This window comes from Mus caroli, unplaced genomic scaffold (assembly GCF_978045245.1).
Source record: "Mus caroli unplaced genomic scaffold, Mus_caroli_1 scaffold_16, whole genome shotgun sequence".
Lineage (NCBI taxonomy): Eukaryota > Metazoa > Chordata > Mammalia > Rodentia > Muridae > Mus > Mus caroli.
This window is the reverse complement of record NW_028227271.1, coordinates 5,347,726-5,375,646: the sequence shown is the minus strand read 5'-3', so window position 1 is coordinate 5,375,646 and position 27,921 is coordinate 5,347,726. Positions and strand designations below refer to the sequence as shown.

Below are 27,921 nucleotides of genomic sequence, written 5' to 3'. Positions count from 1 at the left end.
ACAGAGAAACCCTATCTAGGAAAAAAACAAAAAAACAAAAAACAAAACTATACTGCCCAGATGTTTACCATTTACTATGCTGCCCAGATGTCTACCCTGTGCTTACTGTAACTGTGCTACTGTTATGAACCATAATGTAAATATTTGATATGCAGGATGTCTGATATGTGACCCTCAAAGGTGTCACAACTCACAGGTTGAGAACTGCTGCCCTGAAGTCTATCAACAGGTGGTAAATACAGGTAAATTGAGGACAGAGCCCTTTAGGAGTTGGTCAGTCATAGAGTCCCCACATGCTAGCATTTGATTCGATTAGACTTCCTTCAGGGTATGACTGGAAGAAGGAACCATAACCGGCAGTCCCAATAAACCTGCGTTCCTCCATGACTCCACGCGCTGAGGTATGTCTTCCCACCTCTGCAGAGAAAAGGAATGGTGTGGAAAGGACCACACAGCTTCCTACTGCCGCAGTGTTGCTCAAGGACAAAGGGCTGCGCCAGAGCTGCGTAAAACAAGTTTAATTTCCAACCAGGGCACAGTCATTGCATTATCCCACATTTTTGAGCAAGGATAGAGAAGGCAAGTTATTAAACATGTACAGTCTACATTCCAGAGAAAGCAAAAAGAAAAAAACCCACTTCAGAACTGCAGATACCACTGTAACACCACAAACTTTGGAGGTGGAGGGAAGGGGAAGTCCCCAGAAAGAAAGGTAGAACAAGATAAAAAATGAAACCAACTTGAGAAAAGCAAGAGAGGGAGTTCACAGAAATGGGATGGAACATCCAACCCTAAAGATGGATTAGGGAATGTAGAAAGCACCCCCACCTCCCCACAAAGCCAGGGATGTTACCAAGATGCTACTGCCCCCTGCTGGATGTGTCTGGAGCAGCATGCACCAAGGCAACATTCAAGGCTGCTTCAGCCTGCTCAGCCTCAGGTTGGTCCCAGGAGGTGGAGAAAAATAAGCTGTGGTAAGGGGTGCAGGAGTGGACTCATGTCTGCAATGTACAAAACCTATCTGGAACTAGCATCTAAGCAGGAAGGTCAGAGAGCGTGGCAGAGAAAGAGGCAAAGTCCTCACCAATCTCAAAGCAAAGATAGAACAGAAAATCAAACAGAAGACAAAACCAAAACCAAACAGGCAAAGTGGTGAGTGAACGGAGAAGGCAAACAGGTGCTCACAGCAGCAACAGAAAGGAGGGGATAGGGGCTTAGAAACGGCAGAGAGAGTGAGGGCGACAGAGGGGGATGCAGGAACAGTAAAGAGAGGAATGCAGGGAATGGAAGGAACCCATTTAAAATGAAACAGAATCCCTGGCACCCCCATGTAGAGAACACACACACACACACACACACACACACACACACCAGGTCTAGAGCACATGCTCACATAGTGTCTGGGGTATCACAGCACTACCTGCACTGAGAGACATCCTGGAACCTCGCACAGCTCAGCTGACAGTAGGCTGGGGAACTTATCTGCCTGCTATAGACAAAGGTGGCAGGAAACCTGGCCACTGAGTGGAGGAACTCAGAACAGGCCTCTGGGAAGAGTCCCTTGGCCAAGCTGCAGAGAGCCCAGGGTCCTGACCTTAGCAGAGAGGTTACGGGCAGCTGTTTTGGAGCTCAGGGCGCAGCCAGCACACACAGGAGCCCACAGAACAGCCACAGCTTCAGTGCAGTGACAAGTCAGGACCCAGGTCAGAGCTTCTGGAATAGCGCCCTCTACAGACCTGCAGCAGCAGCTGAACAAGCAGAGGATGGAGGGAGGGAAGGCCCTGAAGATCACAGTTCCAGGCTCAGCCATGCAGGGTCCTACGGCATCTACTCCAACCCCACAGACCTATTCAGGACAGGGTGAGGACTGGGGAAAGCTGCCAGGAAGTGGGGGACAGGACATCGAGGACAACAGAAACTCATCTTTCCTGGTCCTGAACTGACAGAGAACTGGAGAACAGGGAGTTGATACTGAGGTCGGCTATGTTCCCCCAGTCCATGGCTTCTCGTTGCTCCACCTGGGCAGTCCTCATCAGGCCAGCAGAGCTACTAAGGGGAGAGATCTCTGACAGACCAGAAGGCAGGAACAGGACTGCTCCATGCCTTGCCTTCTCCTCCTTATGACAGTAAGATGGAAAACTAGGCCTTCCCCCGACCACTGTCCACCCTCTACATGCAGGTCCCACTAACCCACCTCCCTCTGAGTTCCTGAGGAGCAGATCTGAGGACGGTGGGGGAGGATCAATACAACACTCTAGACTGATAGCATAAGCGGGCTACTAATGAGGCAGAGTAGCACGGCAGCTCCTTAGGAACAGTCACCCAGAGACCAATGCCACTTCATGTGCTCATCATAGTGGAGAAGGAAAGGTAAGACAGATGGCCGAAGGCGCCCATCATGTATCCCAACATCCAGGAATGCCACCTGCGGAGAGGAAAGCAATGGGACCCACCCACATCCCCTTATCTCACCAACACAGAAGGGCAGGGGACAGGTTCCAGTGCGCAGTGTTCCGGCTGTAAGCCCTGAGCTGCGCTCTGCTCCCTCCCCTGACCCTACATATATATCTCTCTATACACGTATATACAGGCGCACACATGCACGCACACACAGAGAGGCCCGTGCAATGTCCATGGAGAATAGGAGAGGGTTCAGAAGGAAAGGATGACAGGGAGGAGAGTGGCCAGGGACACAGGGAAGGGACTCAGATGCCAAGAGCACAGCAACCAGTGCCAAACAGCAAACAGAGAACACCCCACTCTTCCTCCTGAAACCAATGGGGACCACCCCACGAAACCGTAACAGCTTCATTCTGTTTTAAATCCAGTAAATTGGAATGATTCATCATCAGGACAGCAGTTGGGGGCTGACTGTGTCAGTGTACAGGGAGGGAGGAGGGGGGTGGAGGAGGGAGGCAAGGCGCTTGCTGGGCATGTGGACATGATACCCAGGACCTTGGCCACTTTCAAGAGGAAGAAGGGGAAATTGGGGTAAGGAGACAACAGGTATGTGTCAGGAGTGGGTGGGGTAGTCAGAGAGGGCTGCCTGGCTCTCACTTCTTGTTTTTGAGCTGATTGGCCAGCCAGTCCAAGCCTTCATACAGCCCGTCCCCGCTGGTAGCACAGGTGGCCTGAATGTACCAATTGCGGTGACGCAGAGAGTGCAGCCCCAGCTTGTCTGTGATCTCAGCAGCATTCATAGCATTCGGCAAATCCTGCAGCACAAAGGAACACACACAGAGAGATACCTCAGCACCTGTCAAAGGCTCTAGAAAGAGCACCCATCTGTCAGAGGCACATATATGGCCACCTGCTCATTAACTCAGGACACTCGGATCAAGATCTGAAGGAGCTGCTCCAGGCCCAGTGGTTCCAGAACTGCAGGGCCAGGGGATTAGATAGAGAAGAGGTAGGGTTATAAGTGTGTGTGATTCAGATGACAAGTCTGGCAGCAGGAGCAAGGCTAGCTAGAGAACACGGAAGTACAGGGAGGATAAAGATCCTGAACAGACATGCTACCACATTGATCCTGAGGACTTAAATGCTGCTGATACAGCTGGGCTGGGGAACAAGGAGAAGAGCATGAAGAAGCCAAGTGCGTCTCCTTCTCACACTTCCAACCTGTCAGCAGTAGTTCCAGGCCTTTCACCCACGAGCCCAAGGCCCCTTGACTCCTACAGCCAGGATGCTCTCCCAGATGCAGGGAAAGGGGGAAAGCTCACCTGTTTGTTTGCAAACACAAGGAGTACAGCATCCCGGAGCTCATCCTCCGCCAGCATCCTCATCAGCTCTTCCCGGGCCTCGTTCACTCGCTCCCGGTCATTGCTGTCAACCACAAATATCAAGCCTGGAGAGCAGAGAGAGCGTGGGACACACAGAGACGACGGATGTCCCCTGTCCTATCCCGCACCACACCCTCCAGACACACGTTCCCCTTTCTCCACTTCCAAGAGCTGCATCAGGGCAAGGGCTGGCCATGGCCACCCATAACTAAGAGAACAGCCATGCTCTGCACAAGCCCGGCAATGCCAACCCCAGGAGCTCTGTCTGTCCTACCTTGGGTGTTCTGGAAGTAGTGTCTCCAGAGGGGCCGAATCTTGTCCTGGCCACCTACGTCCCAGACTGTGAAGCTGATATTCTTATATTCCACTGTCTCCACATTAAACCCTTTGGGAGGTAAAGAAGTCAATGGCCACTGGCCTCAAATAATAGGCCCTACCAATAGTAACCCAATGAGCTCGCTCCATCTCTCCTCAGCTTTACATGTGACACCAATAGCAGAAAGCTTAAGGGATACTGGGACCTTGTAGTTCTTGACCCGGGGAGTCTAAAAGGAAACTTAAAAGGGCTGGAGATATGGCTCAGTGGCTAAGAGCACTTGTTCTCCCAAAGGCCAAGGTTCAAGTCCCAGTACCCACAAAGTGGCTCACAACCATCCGTAACTCCAGTTCCACGGGGTCTGAGGGCCTGTCTAGACCTCCATGTTCACTACACATGCATGCATGTGGTACATACATACATACATGCAAAACATAAACACACTTAAAAGTGTATGTTCTATTATATATTATGAGGTATGTATTTTTTAGGAAGGAAAATTGAAGAAGTCAACAAGGGCAAACTCTGATCAGAGGGCGCACAGCTGCCTGGATGGTATGAGAGCCGCGTTCTCCTGTCGCTCAGACTCTGGTCCTCCATCCTACAAAGAAAGGACTCTGTTCTGGCCCTTGATCAATACAATAGATCTATGCTAAGATGTGGCGTGAGAGCCGGGGGAGGGGGGGGTGGGGGTGGGGGGTGGCGGGAGGGATAGTGGTTGCGGCACACTCCTTTAATCCCAGCACTCAGGAGGCAGAGGCCAGCTTGGTCTACAGAGTGAGTTCTAGGACAGCCAGGGCTACACAGAGAAACCTTGTCTCAAAAAAAAAAAAAAAAAAAAAAAAAATGTGGAGTGAGAGGCAATGGGAAGCCTGAGAGAGGAGCCCCAGCTGAGGAGGAGGACCCACAGCCCCATGTTTGTAGCAAATGTTCTCCCTCCAACAGGCAGGTCTTAACTGAGAGTGCCACTGAAGATCTAAACCAAAGCAATTCCAGGCCTCTGGCAGGAACATCAAAGCCCTTCACCTGCTTTCCAAACAACACGGAGAACAAACCAAGCCTAATGCCTGAGGGCACTGCTGAGTGCCAGGCTGCGGGCGGAAGGAAGTTCCCGCATCAGAGGGCCAGGGCAGGTGGGCAAACGGCAGCTCCAGCACCTGCCAAAGTTAAACAGACACTCTCTCTGAAGCCCGTGAGGTGTGTGGACCTGCCTGGGAAGGGAAGGCCTTGCCTGCCTCCCCTCAGCTTGCCCTTACCAATGGTCGGGATGGTGGTGACAATCTCCCCGAGTTTCAGCTTGTACAGGATGGTGGTCTTCCCGGCAGCATCCAGGCCCACCATCAGGATGCGCATCTCCTTCTTGCCGATTAGGCTCTTCAGAAGGTTCCCAAAGATATTGCCCATGATTACAGTGGCTGCTTTAAGTCAATAGGGCCCAGAGAGGGGCAGTGTAATCTGGTTTTAGCCTGGTCCTGGATATGGAGGGCTTGACCCTAGACAAAGGAAACACAAACTCCTTACCATCAACTGTTTGTAAAGACTTCATATTCATGGAATTTGCCAAAGTCAAGCCTGTAGTTCACTCACTCCTGGCTAAACACCAGAAGGGACTATGAATACCAAGGCCCACTCACACCCAGACTGAATGTCTGAGATCAGAGGCAAGCAGGAGGCATGTAGGGCCCTTGCTATGGCAGCAATCTACTGCAGTGACTAGGAAGGCTGCTTACTTCATCTTTGCAGAGCTGCACCTAAAAATCAAGAAGGTTCTAGTCGGAGATTTCTAAAGTCATTTCAACTCCAATGTTCTCTGTTACACCCCAGAGCGCTGCAAACCCACTTGCCTCTCCCTCCGCCAACCTCAACCTGAGCCTTCTGAGACGGTGGAGGAGTGAGGAATGAGGAGTGGCCCTGTAACTGCTGACAAGGCTCAGGCTTGTCAGGTTCCTGGGGTTTACAGTCTGCTCTAGTCAGAGAATGCGCCTTCCACACCAGGGTAACTGAGGAAGAAAAACTGCAAGCAAGACTTCTAGAAGACACTGGCCATTTACACCCTGAGCTGTTCTTACTTCCCCTGTCGATACAACTACATCCAGAGCTGGGAGGGTGGGGAGCTCTCTCTGGCTCACCCAGGGAGAGCTGTCCCATAAGGTCACCTGCAAGCAGGTAATCAATTTGTCCCTCTGTCTTTCCTAGCCTTTTAGCCTGTTCTCCACAAAACAGGCAAAGTGACTTTAAAGGCCAAACCAGGCCCTTTGGTTCTTCAGTTCAAAACCTTTGGTTGCTTCAAGCTCCCTTTAGTAAAACCAAGAGGCCCTGCAGCACTGTGTTCCTGAAACCTAAGAATGCTTGGTGCAGTTCAACAGTCCAATTAACTCTGAAGAACTCTATCGACCTCACCTACAGCTCAAGCAGACTGACTGTTCGTTCACCAGTGGTTCACAGCAACACCCGACACCCCTGCTAAATGGGTGAGGACAGCTGTGAGCCACTGTGAGGATGTAGGACAGCTGTGAGCCACTGTGAGGATGTGGGACAGCTGTGAGCCACTGTGAGGATGTGGGACAGCTGTGAGCCACTGTGAGGATGCGGGACAGCTGTGGGCCACCACTGCTCTCCGCAGACAAAGCATCCACTAGGCATGCACTTCCTCACGGACAGACAGCCTTGCATACACAGCACAGCAGCCGTGCCAGCTCTGCCTCCTAGCTCCTCAATCGGGAAGTGGGACCAGAAGAGTCTGAAGCTCCAGGCCAGTCCCATAGCAAGACCACCTCTCCCACAGCCCACCCAGACAAATGCGTTGCTTTTCTATCCAAGAATCTTACTTTGGGCATGAGGATTTGGCTTGCATTTATTTCTGTACCATGTGTGTTCTTGTGCCCAGAGAAGGCAGGAGATTCCACTGGAGGAATGAATGGTTATGAGGGGGTTAGACAGATGGCTCAGTGGCTAAGAGCACTGGCTGTTCTTCCAGAGGTCAATCTTCAGGAACCACATAGTGGCTCACAACCATCTACAATGGGAACCAATGTTCTCTTCTGGCGTGCAGATATGCATACATACAGAGCACTCATATACGTAAGATATGTAAATAAATAAACCACTTTTTAAAAATGGCTGACTATAAGCTGCTATGTGAGTGCTGAGAACTGACTCAGGTCTCTACAAGAACAAGCACTCTTGCCCGGAGTCATCTCTCCATCCAACAAAAATGTTTTGAGCTATGGTCCCTATTGCCCAGGCTGGTCCCAAATTCTCTCTGTAACCAAGGATAAACTTGAACTTGTGCTCTTCTTACCTCGACCTAAGTGCTAGGATTATAGGTGTGCACTGCATACTTGGTCTAGAAACGCACCTCTGAAACAGTCATGCAACGGGGGTTCAGAGCACCCACGCCAGGCAGCTCTCTGTGCCTCAGGAGGCATGTGTCAGCGGGCAGCTTGTTCAGTGATCATCATATGCCAGCTGCTGGCACTCTACAGAGTCTGGAAACCAGCGACACACACCCCAAACCCAGAAGGCGAAGGAACAGGTCAGGACAGAGCGCATCTAAACCCAGGAATGTGAGAGGTGGGCAGCGAAAATTCCTAGTTACAAGGTCAATCAGGGAAGTCTGCTGGGAGTTTAGTCACTTTTTTGAGAACTCCTTCAGGCTTGTTTTGTTTTTCTTGTTTTGTTTCCCCTATTCCTCTGTAGCAAATTCCAGACTAGTGCACAGAAGTCAGATCAAGAGCCCCTAGGGACTGAAATACTAGGCTGTCTAAAAATAAAAAAGAACTGAGTGCAGAAGCGTTTCATCTTCAGACATCCCCTGACTCCCACTAAGGAGCCAGGTGTGGTTCTCCCAGGCCTCCCAGCTCACACCCCAGCAACAGGGCTTGTTGGACTTCAGGACTCAGTCTTAGCCATGCTGCCCACTTGCCAGCCCTGCCGTCCTTCCAGCTCAACTCACCCAGTCAAATCTAAGGCCCTTACACATTCCTAAGGTGAGGGCAGGAAGGGGGAGGAGGAGTGACAGGGACACTCGCCCAGCTACTAAGATCAGATCATCCCAACCTCAGCAACCTATAGTAGTTGAGTTTCTGGTACCATGACCTCCACAAGGAAAACGTTCTCCATGTTTCCTGGGATGGTGCAGAGAGCGCTGAAGAGCTGTTTTTAGGCTCTGGCAGGGATCTTACTTATATCACACACTTCTCCCTGTCTGTCCTCCATGACCACGCTAGCACTGATTAGATGATCACAGTGAGACCAGCTGCTGAAAAACAAGACCAGCAGCCAATAGCCCTGGCTCTGAACCTCTAGATAACCCTTCACTTCTCTGCTCAACTGTCATGCTGAAGTTACAATTCAAAGTTGACCGTAACCTGACAACAGAGACACGGGCTCTAGTGGAGCACTGTGAGGTAGAAGGAGGAAGGCCTGGAGAGAAAGAGAAGCTGGCTGCACATCTGTCCTGCAAAGTCCCTGAAAGATGTGAACTTCTCATGCAGCACACATTACCCTGTGACTTGCTTTTTTATTAATGGGTACATAGTCATCTCCCTAAATAAAATGTAATCCCTTCTGCAAGGTCTGTATCCTTTTTTTTTTTTTTTTTTTTTTGGTTTTTTGAGACAGGGTTTCTCTGTGTAGCCCTGGCTGTCCTGGAATTCACTCTGTAGACCAGGCTGGCCTCGAACTCAGAAATCCTCCTGCCTCTGCCTCCCAAATGCTGTCTTCACACTCATGACTACATCACTATGGATGATCCATCATGCATACTGACATGAGCTTCAACCATAGATATCCCTGTGTCATTTCTTCTGCCCAGTAGGATTGCTATCTATGGACTACAGTTGATCAATGTGCTGTAGCTGGGCATGGTGACATACATCTGTGATTCCAACACTTAAGACCTGGAGGCAAGGGGATCAGAAGTTCAAGGCTACCCACAACTATCTATCAAGTTTGATGACAGTCTGGGTTAATGTGGGATGGAGGTGGGGGATTCATCAAGAATGAACATCGCACCAAAGCCACATGCACTACATGTCCATGTTCATTGCCTACTGTCATTGTCACCACATACCCATAATAAATGTGTGGGGGGGCATTAATAGAAATAAATCCAAGATGATGGGCAAGCCACAGACAAAAGCACAAAGCTGTCTGCTAACCCTGTTTCTCCAAAGCTAGCCCAAACTTCTTTCCAAAAGCCCTAAAAGATAGGAAGCTAAGACACCCAGAAGGAAGAGGAGGATGGCGAGAATGGACATAGGCCTGGAGAAAACTGAGGGATCAAACAGACCACACATAGAGAGCTCAAGTGCTACACATGACAACAGAAATGTACAAGTTCTTTTGTATGTGTGGGCGTGGCTGTATTATGTAAGTAGACTTCGTACAGCCTGAGGATGCTGGGGGAGGACATCGGATCCCATGAAACTGGAGTTACTGATGGTTCTAAGTCACCATGTGGGCAATGACAATCAAATGCTGGTCCTCTGCAAGAAGAACGCATGCTCTAACTACCGCCTCTCTAGACCTGTGCGCACATTCTTCACAACTGTAGCTCTAGTGGCTATGCAGTCTGAAATGCCACCGCTTATCATTTTATACAATATGGAAATCAGTTTTACTTTTAAGTTATATTATTAGCACACAGAACATTTCTTTGTGAGCCAGCAAGATGATTCACCCACCCAGGAATGGCACTTGTTGCCTTAACATCCTAGTGAGAGTTCCACGACCCACAGCAAAGGAATCTGACCACCTCACGCATGGCAGCAGGAGCGACTTACACAAACACACACAGTAAACGTAATGTTAAAGGGGGGGGGGTGCTTCATTGTTTTGGGGAAAATAAAGTCATTAACAGAATGTCTCCCAAGTTGGACTGACATAGAAGAAAATTCCTTTGTTTGCCAGTTTTGATGCACTCCTCTTGGCTCCCAAGGAAAAGATTCCCTGATGGTGGCACATGCAATAATCACCTTGGCTTTGTCCTGTGGGAACACTCAAAAATATGTGTATTCCTCATTAAGATATGTGTCTATGCACATCTGGCATGCCATGAACATCTGCAAGCCAGAAGACAAGGGAGCCGCCTCCCTCCTCACCACAAGGATCCCAGGAACCAAGCTCAGGCCTTCACACTTGGTGGCAAGCACCCTGACCTGCTCAATGTCCCCTAAAAATTCATTTCTATGTCCTCTTCACTGTACACCATCTCCACAGACTTAATTCTTTAAAGCCAGAGACCTGGTAGACTGTGACCCAGTAAAAATGGCTTTTGCCTTTATGTACGTCAGATCCGGGCAGGGCAGTGGCATCAACTAACATGGTGGTTTCTTACAAGAGCAACAGGGTGTGTGTGTAGGGTGGGGACTCCTCTTCCAAAGATCCAGCCTTAAGACTGACAGCTCTGCCCTTTGCATCTCACCTCCTGAGCAATCACACTGGTTTACTAAAGTTTAACCACATACTTAACAAGAAAGGGCAATCCTTACTGTAAACGTTCTCTGCTCAAGGTAACAAACATGCCCTTGGATTGGTTTTAGGAAGATCAGCTAGGGAAGACCTGTGACCCCCGTCTCCATTCCTCCCCAGAGCCGAGATTCTATACACTTGTACTACCACACCAACTGATATCTAAACCCTACCGTTTCTTGAATTTATAGTGCCCTTTGGATTTTGGTACTTCACAGGAAGTTTAAAAATTCTGCACAGTTCATGACTGTCCCTCCTGAAATAGTATGACTATTTACTAAATACCTTTAATAAATCCAGATACAGGGCTGGAGAGGTGGCTCAGTGGTTAAGAGCACCGACTGCTCTTCTGAAGGTCCAGAGTTCAAATTCCAGCAACCACATGGTGGCTCACAACCATCCATAACAAGATCTGATGCCCTCTTCTGGAGTGTCTGAAGACAGCTACAGTGTGCTTACATATAATAAATAAATCTTTAAAATAAATAAATAAATAAATAAATCCAGATACAATTTAGCTTGGGTAGGAGCTGACAAATCCTGGCCATTTTCCAGACACAGCTGAACCCAAAACTAGCTCAGGAACCTCCTAAAAGGACAAAACAGTGGAATTTCCCCTTTGTCAAATCAAAGATCTCACAGATACCTGGTAGCTTCTGGGAGTAGCCAGAGTTTATGCCTCCCTTTAGCATAATTAAGAGCTTGACTTAGCATTCCAAAGGAGATGCTACTTTCTGGCTTTCTCTATTCCTCTCTGCCTATTAAGACACAGTACTCTGTCCTTGTCACTAGGGCAGTGGCAGCTTTTAGCAATGCTTAGAACACCAATCCCTGCCTATACAGACGTCATCATCTCTGTTGTGAGCCTTGGCCTTTCAGGGCTGAGCTATTGCTCTCACCCTATGCACATCCCTGCACCAGAATGCATTCCTAAAACCACCCTGCAGCTAAGCTGGCCAGGTAGTGTACTTGGGAAACTGTCTTCGGAGTAAGCATGAAACTCTGACTTCATAAACAGTAACGGGGAGCTGTTCGGCCATCTTGGCTTACGTGTTTAGCCCGGGTCAACTAGACACACTCCTCCCATCTGACTGCAAAGCTGGACCAAGCATGTGTCCTGAAATGCTTCAGGAGATGTTGGATCTAGTTCCACCATCCTCTTCAGGGTCCAGAGGAAGGCAGAAGAACCTTTCGACCCCCACTGCCTGGCTGTAAGTAAGAGCAATGGTGTTCCCAGGTCCTTTTCAAATTGAGGACTCTATCACTAACAGAAATGGAATCTGAAACACTGATAACCACAAGACCAATAGTTTAGGACTCAGTGAGTCTGCATTAGTCTCCTGAACTAATTGTTGGCTAGTCATAGCTTTAATATATTTTTAGCTGTATTTGTTTGTTTTTGAGACAGGGTCTAAATAGTCCTAGATATCCTAGAGCTCACTATGTGGACCAGGCTGGCCTTCAACTCACAGAGATCATCTGGTCTGTCTCGTAAGCTCTGGGAACACTGGAGCATGTGACCACACCCAGCTGTTGCTGCTGTGTCCTCCACCTTCATCTTTTTTTCCTGTTAGAGTCAGGATTTTACTATATAACCCTGGCTGGCCAGACAGAGATCTGCCTGCCTCTGCCAAGTGCTGGAGCTAAAAGTACGAAGTACCAACCATGTCTGAAGACATCCGTGCATTTTACTTCTTGTTTCAAGAACACTTACGTCAGAACACAAGAACTGGTTGGTATCTTAGTAAATTGTACAATTTTCAAAGCCAAGGAAGCACTTCTTTTGTCTGTCCCTGACTTGTCAAAAGGTACACTGAATAAGGAAGAGGGGACCAAGCAAGGCCTCTGCTCTAGAGCTCGCCTAGCATAGAGAAAGTGCTGGCTCAATCCCAGGACTGCATACACAGGGTGCAGTAGCACACAGCTATAGTCTCAGCACTGTAAAGATGGAGGCAGAAAGACTCACAAATGGCTCCCACAGGCACTGCACACACAGGCTAGACTTACAAAGAAGCAGGCAAATTCGCATCTTCATGGAAAATAAAATCTTTTTTTTTTTTAAGTTCCTAGTAGCAAGAGGTAGCAGCAGAAGACAAGAGAGATCTGAAACATTAATATGGTAGGACTCACTGGGCACAGACTTGGAGGCAGAGGCCGGAGGATTTGAGTTCAAAGCCAGCCTGGTCTAGACAGCAAGAGAGCCAAGATCAAATACAGAGACCCTGTCTCAGAAAAAAGTAGAACTCACAGGGTCTAATGATGGACTAAACGTAAGAGCAAGAATAGAAAGGTCAACGACGACTTGGAACTGGATGACAATTCTTCAGACAGAAAAAGGTGAGGACTGGAGAGATGGCTCAATGGTTAAGAGCACTGACTGCTCTTCCGAAGGTCCTGAGTTCAATTCCCAGCAACCACATGGTGGCTCACAATCATCTGTAATGGGATCCGATGCCCTCTCCTGGTGTCTCAAGACAGCTGCAGTATACTCATGTATATTAAATAAACAAACCTTAAAAAACAAACAAACAAAAGCCAGGAATGCATCTGGTAAGGATGAGGAAGTTCGCTTTAGAACTTAATGCAGATTTCTTTTTGTTAAATCTCTTTTTATGGCGTAGGCGTGTGCATGTGAGTGGCAGGGCAATGGCTGGAAGAGGTCATCAGATCCCCAGAGCTGGAGCTACAAGCTGTTGTAGTTGTATGACTTTACGGCTCTCAGTTTGGGTCCTCTGCAAGAGCAGTTTGTATTTCTATTTTTGTGCAAAAATATAAAGTCCAATGTGGGACAGGGGAGATCCGAGAACCTGGAAATCTCCTACCCAAACAGTAACTGAACCTTAAAAAAAGCAAGATAGCCTCAGACAACAGAAATTACTGGCTGCTTCCTCCACAGCCTTTCTTCACTTTCTTCTTTTTTTTTCCCTTGGTGTCTGTTGTTTTTTTTTTTGTTTGTTTGTTTTTTTGGTTTTTTTAAATATTTTTTTTTTATTACGTATTTTCCTCAATTACATTTTCAATGCTATCCCAAAAGTCCCCCATACCCCCCCTCCTTCCCTACCCACCCATTACCATTCTTTTGGCCCTGGCATTCCCCTGTATTGGGGCATATAAAGTTTGCAAGTCCAATGGGCCTCTCTTTCCAGTGATGGCTGACTAGACCATCTTTCGATACATATGCAGATGCAGCTAGAGACAAGAGCTCCGGGGTACTGGTTAGTTCATCATGTTGTTCCCCCTATAGGGTTCCATATCCCTTTAACTCCTTGGGTACTTTCTCTAGCTTCTCCATTGGGAGCCCTGTGATCCATCCAATAGCTGACTGTGAGCATCCACTTCTTCACTTTCTTCTAAGCAAGCCCCATTTTGTTTAAAATTGGGGAGACACAGAATATGGAGTACATTTCAGGGAAGATTCTTTCTCAGCCTAGTGAATGAAATGACCCGGCTCACCGGCTCACTGACGGGCACGCAGAAACAAACCGTGCCCAATGAACCCTGGGAAGCTCCCTAGGACCTTCTTAGAATGGTTTCTTCCATCTTTAAAGGAGGACATTAGTGTTCTCGTGTCCAGCTTCATTTGATTATACAAAGATGAGATGCTAAACCTGGGGTGGCAGCTCACACCTGCAGTCTCAGCTCTCCAGAGGCCGGGGCTGGAGGAATGCCAAGAGTGTAAGAACAGCCCAGACCACAGAGACCCTATCTCAAAGAAACAACATCAGCACAGGGAATGGGTCAGTTGCTGAGCGCTTGCCCTCAAAGCACAGGACCCAAGTAAGAGCCCCAGAGCCCATGTAAAAACAGCCAGTTATGGTGGTTAGTACACACCTGTAACCCCATGGTAAGAAAGCAGAGACAAGGGCTGGAGAGATGGCTCAGTGGGTAAGTGGGACTGCTCTTCCAAAGATCCTGAGTTCAAATCCCAGCAACCACATGGTGGCTCACAACCATCCGTAATGAGATCTGACGCCCTCTTCTGGAGTGTCTGAAGACAGCTACAGTGTACTTACATATAATAAATAAATAAATAAATCTTAAAAAAAAAAAAAAAAAAAAAAAAGAAAGCAGAGACAAGATTCTCTGAGGCTCACTGTCCAGCCAGTCTATACAGACTAACGGGTGAGCTACAGGGCAAGAGAACCTGTCTCACAAGAGACGGATGTCATTCTTTTTTTTTTTTTGGTTTTTCTAGACAGGGTTTCTCTGTAGCCCTGGCTGGCCTCAACAGAAATCGGCCTGCCTCTGCTGGGATTAAAGGCATACATCACCACGCCCAGCTCTTTTTTTTTTAAGATTTTTATTTATATATGAGTAGACTAAAGCTGCCTTCAGACACACCAGAAGAGGGCATCAGATCCCATTACAGATGGTTGTGAGCCACCATGTGGTTGTTGGGAATTGAACTCAGGACCTCAGGAAAAAGAGTCAGTGCTTATCTTAACCGCTGAGCCATCTCTCCAGCCCAAAGGACATCCACGGTTGTCCTTCAGCGCGTGCACGCGCGCGCGCGCGCGCGCACACACACACACACACACACACGCCATACCCACATGCACAACGGAATGGGCGGGAGGCAGAAAGATGGTTCAGCAGGCCGACAGGCTTGCCAGTAAATACAACAACCTGAGTCTGACCCAAAGGTTGCCCTCTAGTCTTCATGTGTGTGCTCTGACAGTTGCCTTCTCCCACAGACACAAATAAGTGTACTTTTTAAAAGATTTGTTTATTTTATGTATATGAATACACTGTAGCTGTACAGATGGTTGTGAGCCACCATGTGGTTGCTGGGATTTGAACTCAGGACCTTCGGAAAAGCAGTCAGTGCTCTTAACCACTGAGCCATCTCTCCAGGCCAAATGTAATTTTTAAAATTTGAAAACCACTAGCTGGGACACTGGCACTGACACTGGCTAAGAGCTGGACACACAGCGAGACCCTATCTGAAATCAGAACAAAACCCCAACTCCTAGGGGTCCGAAAGAGGACTCAGCCGTGAAGAAGACGCGTGGCTCCTGCAGAGGACGCGAGTTCAGTCAGTATCTCCATGGTAGCTCACACATGCCTGAGATGCCTCCCTTCTCACCTTCATGGGCACCAGGCACACATGCTGCACACACACATACACGCAAAACACTTAAACACAGGAAAATAAAAAGCCTGAAAACAAAACAGGATGATGGGCAAGCATCCCCCTCATCCAAGAAAACATCAAAGCAGCATCAAAGCTCTAGTTGCTGTGAGGCTGAGGCAGGAGAATCAGACTGTAGGCCAGCCTAGGCTACATAGCGAGGCTCACAACAGCCTCCCACCTAACAAATAATAAAAACAAACTAGATAGAGCAGAGGAACAGGAGAAAACAGGCCCTCTAAGGACAAGCCAGTGGATCAAAAGTGTTCTAGCCGTATACTTGTGTCTTAAAATGACATATAAAACTTGCCATTTGGGGGCTGGTGAGATGGCTCAGCAGGTAAGAGCACCCGACTGCTCTTCCAAAGGTCCGGAGTTCAAATCCCAGCAACCACATGGTGGCTCACAACCATCCGTAACAAGATCTGACTCCCTCTTCTGGTGTGTCTGAAGACAGCTACAGTGTACTTACATATAATAAATAAATAAATATATAAAAAAAAAAAAAAAAAAAAAAAAACTTGCCATTTTAGCCGGGCATGGTGGCACACACCTTTAATCCCGGCACTTGGGAGGCAGAGGCAGGCGATTTCTGAGTTCAAGGCCAGCCTGGTCTACAAAGTGAGTTCCAGGACAGCCAGGGCTATACAGAGAAACCCTGTCTCGAAAAACTCAAAATCAACAACAAAAAAACCTTGTCATCTTGACTGTTTTCACCTTAACTGGTTCAGTGACGCTAACACACTTACACCGCAGTGCAAACACCACCATTACTCACGTGCACACGTTCCCAACTCTCCAAAGTGAGCCAGCCTGCAGCTAGGACACAAGCTGCCCGCACACGTGCTGGAGATGCAGCACTTGCCTCCAACTGCAGCGCAGCAGGAAGGAGCCTCCTCCCTCCATGGAGCACTGGCAGCTGCCACTCCTCTCTGGCGTGTGTGCACAGAACTGTGGAACATGTGTGGAGGTCACAGGCCAAGTCTGAATAATTGGTTCTTTTCTTCTACCACACAGGTTCCAAGGACCTGACTCGGGTTGTCAGGCGGGATGATAAGCACTTTATCCACTAAGCAATCTCATTGTCCCCTTCTATACAGATTGGTCTGTCAGCTTGACACACCCTGTAATCATCTCTGAAGAGGGTAACTCCACTGATAAAATGCTTCCATCAGACTGGCCTGTAGGCAGGTCTGTAAGACACTGTCATGACTGGTGAATGATGTAAGAGGTCCATTGCAGACAGCGTCACCTGCAGGAAGGTGGTCCTGGGTTATACAGAAGGCAGGCTGAGCAAGCCATGGGAGCAGGCCAGCAACATGGTCCTCCATGGTCTCTGTATTAGCTCCTGCCTCCAGGTTTCTGCTTTGAAGTCCCTTCATGATAAACTACAAGCGGTAAGGGGAAATAAACCTTTTCTCTCCAGATTGCTTTCCATTGGGGTCTTTGTTCTGGTGACATAAAACTGTGACAGCTTTCCTCTTCCTGTACTTACTACTTTAATATTCTACCTCATGTGAGAGCCGCATCTGCCTTCTGATACCTGGCTTACTTCAATCACATCTCTTGCTACTTTAATAAATTCAAGGACATTCTCAGCTGCATACCAAGTTCAAGGCTCCCTGGGCTAAAACCTCTCTCTGGAAAAAAATAAATCCTAGCTGGGTGTAGTGTGGTGGGATATGTCTTCAACCCCAGAATTCAGGAGGCAAGGCAAGGCAAGAGGATCTTTGTGAATTTGAAGTCCAGCCTAGTCCACATAATAAGTTCCAAGCCAGCCAGGACTACAAAGTGAGACTCCTGTCTCAAAACAAACAAACAAAAATCCATAAAACCTTTGAGCCAGAGAGATGGCTCTGTGGGTAAGATCACTGCGCTGTTTTAAGCTGGCTATAGTGGCACCTGCCTTATTTTATGTGTATGAAGCTATGTGTGTATGTATGACTGTGCACCATAAGGGTGTCTGGTACCTGCAAAGGACAGAAGAGGAAGGTGGACCCTGGAACTGGAGCTAAGCCATCTCACCAACCCCTGCTCTGTTTTCTATTTCTTAAAATCTGAACCGCTTCCACATGCTCTAAACCCAGCTGTTCTGTGGTGCTGTTATCTCCAGCTGCCTAGGAGAGCCTACGCTGTGCTTCCCTCACTAAACAACTGGTCCAGCTTGAGGCCTACACCACAGGGTGAGCCCAAGCCTGACACTGCCTGGCTGGCTAAGAACCAGAGGATGGATCAGAACCAAACACAACTGGAAAGAAGTTAATGAACTGGTTCCTAGTGACATTCTGTCATCCTCATAGATCAGTGCCCGCCACTGATAGGAGCAGATGCTGAAACCTTCAGCCAAACATTAGGCAGAGCGCCAGGAACTGTGAAGAAGGGAAGGAGGACTGTAGGTGCCAGAGAGGTCCGGACACCATGAGAACAAGGCCCACAGAATAAACTAAGCAGGGCTCATAGGGGCTTACAGGGACTGACGCGACAATCAGGGCGCCTGCATGGGTCTGAGCCAGGTTCTCTGTGTTATGGTTGTTAGCTTAGTATTTTTGTGGGACTCCTAACAGTGGAAGTCGGGGGTGTCGTTCACCTGCTCTGGGGACCCTTTTCCTCCTACGGCATTGTCCAGCCCTGATATGAGGGTTTGTGCCTAGTCTTAGTGTAACTTGTCATGCCGTGTTCAGCTGATATCCCTGGGAGGCCTGCTCTTTTCTAAAGGGAAATGGAGGAATGGATCAGGGGAGGGGAGGGGGAGAAGGACTGGAAGGAATGAAGGGAGGGAAATTGTGGCTGGGATATAATAAGAGAAAGAATAAAAAAAAAAAAAGAAAAGGAAAGGAAAAAAAACACTAAAAATATATCAGTGACCTTGGGTAGAGCGAGGAAAGCCTTAAACCCAATCTGACCTCTGGGTACAGATCAAGGAGCTCACAGTGAACAGGTCGAACAGAAAGCCAGAATCTGGACAAGGTCAACCACTACAGCAGAAACTAAGCGGGGCTGGAGCGAAGGGTCACTGGTTGAGAGCACTGGCAGCTCAAGAGGACCCAAGTTGAATTCTTGACACCAATATGGCAGCTTACAACTGTGTTACCCAATCCCAGGAGATCAGACACTCTCTGACCTGCACTGCAGGCATATGGTACAGATATGCACACAGCCAAACACCCGTATACTGTATTTTTCTCCTGTTTAAAGAGCCTAAAGAAACAGTAAAGTGTAGTCCATTCAACTTGTCTGCCTCACTCTCCAGAGGTAAAGCTTCCCAAAGTGCCTCTGATGCATTCATTCCACATCAGCTGGAGTCACGGATCACAAAGGCCATGGGTGCCTAGGCAGGACTTCGGTGACTGGGCCTGCAGAGCCACCCATCAGCTCAGATGTCTAGTCGCTGTCCTATGATCACTTCCTGTGCATGCTGTAATAGAGGGCAGGGCTGGGATCCCAGCACTGACTCTGCCCTTCATCTGCAAAGGCTGCCACGTGCTTCCCGTTCCTGCACAGGCACAAGGACTGACACTCTGCAAATGGCTCCACTGAGGATGACAGGGCATTTGTCATGTCTGTCAGGCAGAAAGGAAGCCACCTGTGGCCCCCAGTCCCTCTCCTGAATTTGACAACTAGGAAAGTGGTTTTCATGTTCTCAGACTCTAGTGTTCCTGAGGACTGAGAGCCTGCCAAGACACAGGGATGGTGTGTGCCTGTAATCACAGCACATGGGAGGCAGAACCAGGCCACTGTGGTCTGCATTACAAATTTAGGACAGTTTAGAATGCATACACACTTCTCTCAAAAAGGGTCGAGATGGCTTATCAGGTAAAGCGCTTACTACCAAGCCTGGAAATCTGAGGCCAACACCCAGGATTCACATGGTGGAAGGAGAAAAATAACAATTCTCTCTCTCTCTCTCTCTCTCTCTCTCTCACACACACACACACACACACACACACACACAGAGGCATGTACTCTCTCACACATGCACACACGGAGTAACTTTTTTTGTTTTTGTTTTTTGTTTGTTTGTTTGTTTTTTGAGACAGGGTTTCTCTGTATAGCCCTGGCTGTCCTGGAACTCACTTTGTAGACCAGGCTGGCCTCAAACTCAAGAGATCCATCTGCCTCTGCCTCCCAAGGGCTGGGATTAAAAGCGTGCTCCACCATGCCTGGCTGTAACTTTTTTTTTTTAAGTGAAAGTAAATAAAACATACATTTTTTTTTAGAAGTGGAACCAGAGACAGCTGGTTAGTGAAGAGCATGCGCTGCTCTTTGGAGGACCAGGTCAGGTTCTCAGCACTCATGTGGTAGCTCACAGCCAACTCTAACTCCAGTCCAACCTCCACAAGGCACCACACACGTGGTGCACATATAGAGACATGTAAGCAAAGTATGCACACAAAAATAAACTTTGTTTCCAAGACAGGGTTTCTCTGTGTAGCCCTGGCTGCCTTGGAACTCACTCTGTAGACCAGGCTGGCCTTGAACTCAGAAATCCACCTGCCTCTGCCTCCTGAGTGCTGGGATTAAAACAGGCCACCACCACCTGGCAAGTCTTTTTTAAATAACCAAGAAAAGGTCCAATTATACTTGAAGAAGAAAGAGGAAAGCAGCAGCAGCAGCAAGCAGTCTGGGAAGAAGAGACCACAAATACAAAGGTTTTCATTATGTTCCCCACTCGCCCCAGTACCGTAACAGCCCACTTCCTCAATAAAACATTTTGTGTACTATAGTTTACAGTTCTACCTAAGGTGAAGTCTAAACGTTTTATTCAAAAACAGAAACAGGCCTGGGAATGTAGCTTGGTCAGTGGAGTGCTTGGCTGGCATGCACAGGCCAAGGGCTCGGTCCCCAGCACTGATAAAGCGGGGTTGTTACATCTACCTGCAATCCCAGCACCACAGAGGTAGAGGCAGAAGGAGCATTAGGTCAAAGACTTCATCAACTGCATGGCTAGCTTGAGGCTAGCCTGGGCTACACAAGACCCTATCTCACACACATCTTTTTTTTTTCAACAGAAAGCAAATATCCTCTTGCATCTAACTTCATTTTAGATGTAAACATTCATAATTGCTGCCCACACATAAGGGTATGTATGACGGGCTCTATCAGCAATGGGAGAGCAAAAAGGCACCGAGACCCGTCACACTGTTATGACTCTTTTTGGAGATAGACAACCCTCAAGTCTTAAGCCATTTCATTCTAACAGATCCTTTCTAGAAATCTGTTAAGAGCCGGGCAGTGGTGGCACAGGCCTTTAATCCCAGCACTCGGGAGGCAGAGGCAGGCGGATTTCTGAGTTCGAGGCCAGTCTGGTCAACATAATGAGTTCCAGGACAGCCAGGGGCTACACAGAGAAACCCTGTCTCGAAAAACCAAAAAAAAAAAAAAAAAAAAGAAATCTGTAAGAAAAGGTCACACCTTGGACAATATTTTCCCAAACTAGAATATGAACCCTTCACTTTCAAAAAAAAAAGAAAAGAAAAAGAAAAGCACACAAATGTTTGCAGCTGGCAGTGGTGGCACAGGCCTTTAATTCCAGCACTCAGGAGGCAGAGGTGGGAGGGGAGGGCTGGAGCAGGCTCTGTGACTGAGCACAGGCTGCTCTTCCAGAGGAAGCAGGATCAGTTCTCAGCTCTGACACGCAGCTTTAAATTATCTGTAACTTCTGTTCCAGGGGATCTGACAGCTCTTCTGAGCTCCTCTAGCCCCTACATGTGTGGTACACAGGCACATGTGTAGCCAAACACCGAGACACAGGAAAGTTAGAAATACTAAAAGACTGGCCATCCATCCATCCATCCATCCATCCATCCATCTATCCATCCATAGATGGGGTCTCATCATATAGCTCTGGCTGGCCGGGAACAAATTCTGTAGACCAGGCTGGTCTTGAACTCAGAGATCTCTGCCTGCCTCTGACTCCCTAGCACTGGAATTAAAGGTGGGTACACTCCTGGAGAGTGGGGAGTGTACACATGAGTGGAGATAGAAGCCACAAGAGACTGTGCCTTGGGTCACCTAGAGCTCAAGTCAAGAGAGAGAAAATGTCCAATATGGGCACTATAGGACCAGCTGGAGGACCATCTCTCTAGTTTATTTACACTTCAATCCCGTGCACATGTGGTAAATGGAGGCAGGTGTGCACCATGTCCCATATGGAGGTTAAAGAACAACTTGAGCACTGGTTCTTTCCTGGGTTCCAGGACTCAAACTCAGGTCTTCAGGCTAGGCTTCAAGTGCCCTTACCTACGCCAAGCCAGTGGTTCGCAATTTTCCTAACACTGTGACCCTTAAACACAGTTCTGCATGTTGTGCTGACCCCCAGACATAAAATTATCTCGTTGCTACTGCATAACTGTAATTTTGCAACTGTTATAAGTTGTAAATATCTGATATTTCCTATGATTTAGGTGACCCACAGGTTGAGAACCACTGTGTTAAGCCCAAAGCCTCACTGCCCCTGAAGCCCTCATTTTGTTTGTTTGTTTGTTTGGTTGGTTTTTAAGGATAGGGTCTCAGTGCCAAGAAACTGCTCAGCTGTTCAGAGCACTGGCTGCTCTTTCAGAGGACCTCAATTCAATTCCCAGCACCCACATGGCAGCTCACAACTGTCTGTAACTCCAGTTCCAGGGGATCTGGCGCCTTCACTCACATACATGCAGGCAAAACACCAATGCGCATAGAAAAAAAATGATTTAAGATCACATAAGTAAAATAAAGATAGGAACTCGCTGTGCAAGTCAGCCTGGCCTTAAGCTCAGAGTGCTGCCTCAGATCTGCCTCTACCTCCTGAGTGCTGGGACTAATGGTGTCACCATGTCCACGAAGCCCTCACTTTTCTGGGAACGCTTCCCTAACATTCTCAGATTCCTTTTATTATAGAAGAGTTTCGTTAGCTCTCCACCTAATCACCACAGATCTCACCATGGAGAAGGCTTGACAGGAAATTAAGGATAGCACAATCTCTGGACCTTGACACAGTATGTGTGAGACAGACAGAGCTTAACATTTTCAAAGAACAGAACTGAAAAGTTAGTCAGCAGTGACCCCGAATTCCCAGAAAACAGAACCTCTAAATTCTACCAGGATGTTCAGTCACCACCTGCAAGTCACCTCCACTCTTGAGATTTTTGTTTTGTTACACAGGGTCTCATTTATCCCAGGCTGGCCTCAAACTCAGTGTGTAGCTGAAAATGACTTTTTTTTTTTTTTTTAAGAATTATGCATTTATGGCTTCTGGTGCTTTGCTTACAGAGATGCCCGTGCTCCCGCTTTGTGCCGGGTGACCGTGTGAATGTTGGGCATCAAGTCCAGGTCCTCTAGAAGAACAGTCTACACTGTTAACTACTGAGCCATCTCTCCAGCCCCAATCTTTAACTTTTTGTTTGTTTGTTTTTTGAGACAGGGTTTCTCTGTGTAGCCCTGGCTGTCCTGGAATTCACTCTGTAGACCAGGCTGGCCTTGAACTCAGAAATCCGCCTGCCTCTGCCTCCCAAGTGCTGGTATTAAAGGCATGCGCTACCTCGCCCGGCTCCAATCTTTAACTTCTGATCCCCCCAACCTCTGATCTCCCATGAGTAGCGGCACCATACCCACTGGGTATGGAACACCAGGGTTGTCCTTACCAAGGAAGCACTCTGCCAACTAAGCCCCAGCCTGCCCCAGCCTTATAAGATTTATTTACTTTATTTCAGCACATCCATGCTTTGTCTTCATGTCAGTGTACCCTGCGCCTGCCTGGTGCCCACGAAGCCAGGATGACACCGGGTCCCCGGAACTGACTAAGGATGGTTTGGAGCCCGCAGGTGGATGCTGCCGAAGCAAACTTGGAGCCTTCTGTAAGAACAAATGCTCTTAACTGATGAGCCATCTCTTCAGCCTCATCCTTTTTTTTTTTTTTTAAATTAAATTATACGTGTGTGCATGCAGGTTTGGTTGGGTCTCCTGGAGCTGAGCTGCAGGTGTTGTGGCTCGGGAAGCAGGAGCTGGGAACTCAACTCCAGTCCTCTGAACTAGAGCCAACCGAGTCTAGCACTGTGCCAATTGGGAGGGGAGACGGTTCGTTATTCAAACAAGGTCTCTCCTGGCATCTGCTGGCCTCCACCTTTCAAGTACTAGGATCACATGCTGTCTTACTTGTCACACGCAGTTATGGAATGACTTTTCTTAAAAGAATCTATTTTTCTTTTCTTTTCACATCATTTTTGTCTGGAAGCCAGAGACTGGCGATGAAAGAATCCGTTCTCTCCTTCTACCTTGTGGACCTGGGGCAGGAGTACGGAATCAGACTCAGGTCTTCAAGCTTGCTGGCAGGAGCTTTCCTCCACTGAGCCAGCCAGCCAGCCAGCCCTCCAGTGGCCTTTCTAAGCAACACTACTCTGCATCACCGCACGCCCTTGCATCCAAGAGGATGTTCTCGGCCCCTGCCCTGCTCCAGCTTCACCTCTCCCCGAAGCATTACGTGCTACGGCTATGAGCTGATACAGACAAGAATAAAACATTACCACTCACGAGGCACTGAGTATAGTCACTGTAACAACTGTCCCTTCACATAGGCCCACCCTGCTCTTCTACTAACTAGCTCTCTTTTACAGCAGCCCTGCCTGAGTTTTGGTGCCACACTATATGACGGTGGGCAGTTAGCACTTGCTGTGTGCCCTATGCAGTACTCAGGACTTTACACTTATCATCTCATTTAACTCTCACGACAGCCTGCTAGGTAGCTGCTACCATGACCCTCCTTATGCACAAGGAAAAATGAAACTTAAGTGCAAACAAGTAAGTTATCACATGTATACAACAGGACAGCATGGGACAGCTCGGGACAGCACAGGCAGGAGGTGAGCCTGACCCCATCTTGTCTGTCTTTACAACCCAGCTTCAATCACTGAGGCATCCCGCCTCTAAGCACACTGTTAGCCAAAGCACTGGTGTGCTCTGACTCACAGGCCTCTTGGTATCTACTTCCAAAGCTATGTGAGGAAGCAGATTCCAGTTTCTGTCAGCTACAGCCTCAACTTTAACAACCCTGGTTTTAAAGAAGTTTCTCCTTCTCGTCAATAGAGAACTCCTTCCCCTCGCTGTACGTGCTGAAAGGGGTTCAGATGAACACACACTTAAGGCTTGAGAATACTTCTAACAAGACTTCTCAATTGTTCAACTACCTCCAAATGTGTCAGGGTTTTCTTGGGTTTTATTTTGTTTTGAGACAGTCTTGCTATGTAACCCAGGCTGGCCTAACTCTACCTGCCGACTACATCTTCCTAGCGTTGAGATTACAGACCTGTCACCACATCTGGCCCTCCTCACCTCTTCCTTAAGCAGTAGCTAGAAACCTTGCGCAGTTCTATACATTGCTATCCTGTGTTCTTACAAAAGCAAGATTCAAATCCAGCCTGTCTCAAAAAAGGAAGTAAGGGTCTGCCTCGGTTCCCAGGTCAACCTCAGCACTCCAGAGACAGAGGCAGGCAGCTGGTAGGTTGAGGAGAGCAAGGGGACTGCATCTCAAACAAACAAAGGAGTAAGGGAGGAGGAAAGGAAGGAGAGAAAGAAGGAAAACTGTGCAGGAGTGACTGTGTGACACCTGGGAGCTGTCTCCAGCTGCCTCCAAGGTCAGTGACTCATTGTGTGAAAAGCTGAATGTAAGTGGATGGGCCTTTCTTAAAACGGCCTTTAACAATGTACTCAAGCGCAGGTCCGACATGCCAAAGGCCAACCCAATGGCCACTGCAGCACACAGTGGGGATACTATCCCCAAACAGGTCTAAGACAAAATGGCAGCAAAGACAGTTCCCTATGTCCCTGCCTGGGGTCAGAGATGGAGGTATGCAGAGACTAGATTCTATCCTCAAGCAATCAGACTCCTGCAGCAGATCTCCTCCCAATAAAACTTTCATGCCATGGACCCAAGGGTGACCCAATGCAACAGCGGCAGAGACGGGTTTTACATTACCCCCGTCACCCTAATGACCTCACTATTTTCTTCTTAGTCCTGACCACATACATAACCCACCACATTCTTCCTGGCCCAGAGGAACCCCCCCCCCACCCAAAAAAAAAAAAAAAAAAAAAAGAACAAGTCTCTCCAAAAAGAGAGTTACGACTTAACTAAAGGACCCTGAGGTTTTAACAGGGAACTTCACCTCCCCACCTCCCCCTCTTTCCTTCAAAGGACTGGCATAAGCAAAGGCTTCATTTTCTGTTCCGGGAATCCTGGTACTTCCTAGAGAAAGAAAGCGGATTGGAAGGCACAAACTCAGGGCCAGTGACAAGCTGCTCCCTCCTTCGGTGACACCGCCCCCGCTCCGCCTGGGGGAGGAAGGCCCCACCTCTCTCCTCCGAGCTAGCTCAGGTCCCCCTCCCCCGTCTCCAGACTCCTCTCCACCCTCTCCCCACCTGCTGCCCTCTTCCCAACACCCCAGAGCAGAGCGCCACCTCCGTGAGGACCGTGCGCAGCCAGCCGAGCCCCACCAGTAGGCCCTGATGCTAAGCCCCGGCCCCCCACGCCTCGCGCTGGGTGAGGGAGGAGAATAACCACGGCAAGGCACGGCACCGCTTTTCTTTGGTTCCCCCCACAGCTCGGGCGGGGGAGGGAGAGAGAAAAGGCAGCGTTCCTCGCAGCCCTTTAAACCCAAGGAAAAGAGAGCCAAACAGCCACACCGCCCCCGCGTCCCCTCCCACTGGTCAGCCTGCCTCCCCCTCGTCCCCAGCCCTCCCAAGCTCCCCTCTGCAGCCCAGGTCGCCCCCTCGGGGGAGGCGGAGGACAAATCCGTGTGCGCCCCCCGCCCCCACCCCAGCTCGGCGTCCTTCGGCTGCGGGGACAGGAGTGGGGCTGGGGTCCTCAAGCTCGGCGAGGATCACCCCCCACCCCAGCACCTCGCCCAGACGGGGCGAGCCGGACCGCGGCGGGGGGCCTCGGGCTCCCACCCTGACCCAGCCTCTTCCCTGCCCGGACCCGCCTTCCCTCCCCAGCTCCGAACCTGTTCCTGCTCCCTGCGCCGCGGCTGCCACCGCCGCCTCCGCCCCCGCAGGTTCCGCCCGGCTCTCCGGCCGCTGCCTCCCGCTCCGCAAGCCGACCCGACCGCGGCGAAGCTGGTCCTCTGGCCCGTTCCCCGGCTCCCTCCTGCCCGCCCTCCACCTAGCACCGGAAGCCGCGACGGCGACACGAGCTGTGCGGCGAACACCCACCCCCAGCCCGGGCTACTTCCCACCTCCACGATCGCGCGAGAAGTGCGCGGTAGCGAGCGGCAGTTCTCGCGAGACCCATCACCATGGCAGCGGCTGCAGCAAAAGCAGCCGGTGCTGAAGCTGAGCCTAGGCGGGGGCCTGTGTGGGGGCTGGAGGATCGGAAGGCACGGCGTGGAGAGGGGGCTGTGGGCACTGAGGTGAGGCTCCCGAGCCGAGCCGAGCGAGCTCCGGGACCTTGCCACATCCTGGCTGCGCTAGCCACAGGGCTCGGACCAGGGAGTCTCTGGGGTTTCTTAAGCAGAGCCCATGTGGAGCATGGAGGGTGAAAACGGTTGCTGTATCCTGCTCTAGTCCAGTTTTATTCCAAATAAACAGCGCATCACTCGCACCCCACCTGCTAATCCGCTCAGCTCCCTAGTTCCTAAGGATGCTTTCTTTTCTCTGAGATCCTTTCCCATAAAGGAAGAGGAGAAAGAACGATGCATTCGAGATATTAGAGGGAACATCTGGATCGGGGTCGTCTAGGAGGTTGAGGCTGAAAGGCAGAGGGCAGAAACTCAGAGGCGGCTCTCATGAAGTCTCTTTAGATGAGTCTGGATTTTAGTATCCCCAGGAAAGCGCACCCAGGACCCCCGCCATCCTTCCCTGACACTCATCTTTTGACGTGATGGAGACACTGCCTGAGACTCAAGACACAAGCTATGTTAGAATCTGAGCTAGAAGGGTCCTTGCCAGAAACACTGAACACTGCGTTCTTTAAATGCATCAAGTATAAGAGCTTGGTGCAATGTTATAACTCTTCTCTCCTTCCCAAACATAGGCTGGGAACAGAGTCTATCTCTTGTCACATCTGTCTCTGGTTTATACCTTTATACCAGTTTGTCTTCTCTTGTTTACCTCAAAAATTACAGGACTGGCTGGGGGCGGTGGTGGCACAGGCTTTTAATCCCAGCACTGGAGACTGGGGTGCAGAGGCAGGTGGATGTCTGCGAGTTAAAGGCCAGTCTGATTTACAGAGCAGGCTCCAGAACAGCAAG

At 49.1% G+C, this 27,921-nt stretch overlaps 1 protein-coding gene across 1 annotated transcript; it reads right to left on the bottom strand.

Moving 5' to 3' along the window:
• Nucleotides 1-503: 503 nt before the first annotated feature.
• On the bottom strand, nt 504-26,897 carry Arf3 (ARF GTPase 3). The gene is made up of 5 exons (XM_021183439.3): nt 26,677-26,897; nt 5,355-5,591; nt 4,057-4,167; nt 3,723-3,847; nt 504-3,215 (listed from the first exon to the last, which is right to left on the bottom strand). The coding sequence occupies exons 2-5, from the start codon at nt 5,500-5,502 to the stop codon at nt 3,054-3,056; spliced, it is 546 nt and encodes a 181-aa protein (XP_021039098.1). The 5' UTR covers nt 5,503-5,591; nt 26,677-26,897; the 3' UTR covers nt 504-3,053.
• Nucleotides 26,898-27,921: the final 1,024 nt, after the last annotated feature.

Bases quoted from the DNA above. Each gene is read 5' to 3' on its own strand.
- Arf3 (XM_021183439.3), bottom strand. From the start codon at position 5,502: ATGGGCAATATCTTTGGGAACCTTCTGAAGAGCCTAATCGGCAAGAAG. The intron at 4,168-5,354 runs GTAAGGGCAAGC...TACCTCCCAAAG, and splicing joins CACCACCATCCCGACCATTG to GGTTTAATGTGGAGACAGTG. The intron at 3,848-4,056 runs GTAGGACAGACA...TCTGCTCTCCAG, and splicing joins CTACTTCCAGAACACCCAAG to GCTTGATATTTGTGGTTGAC.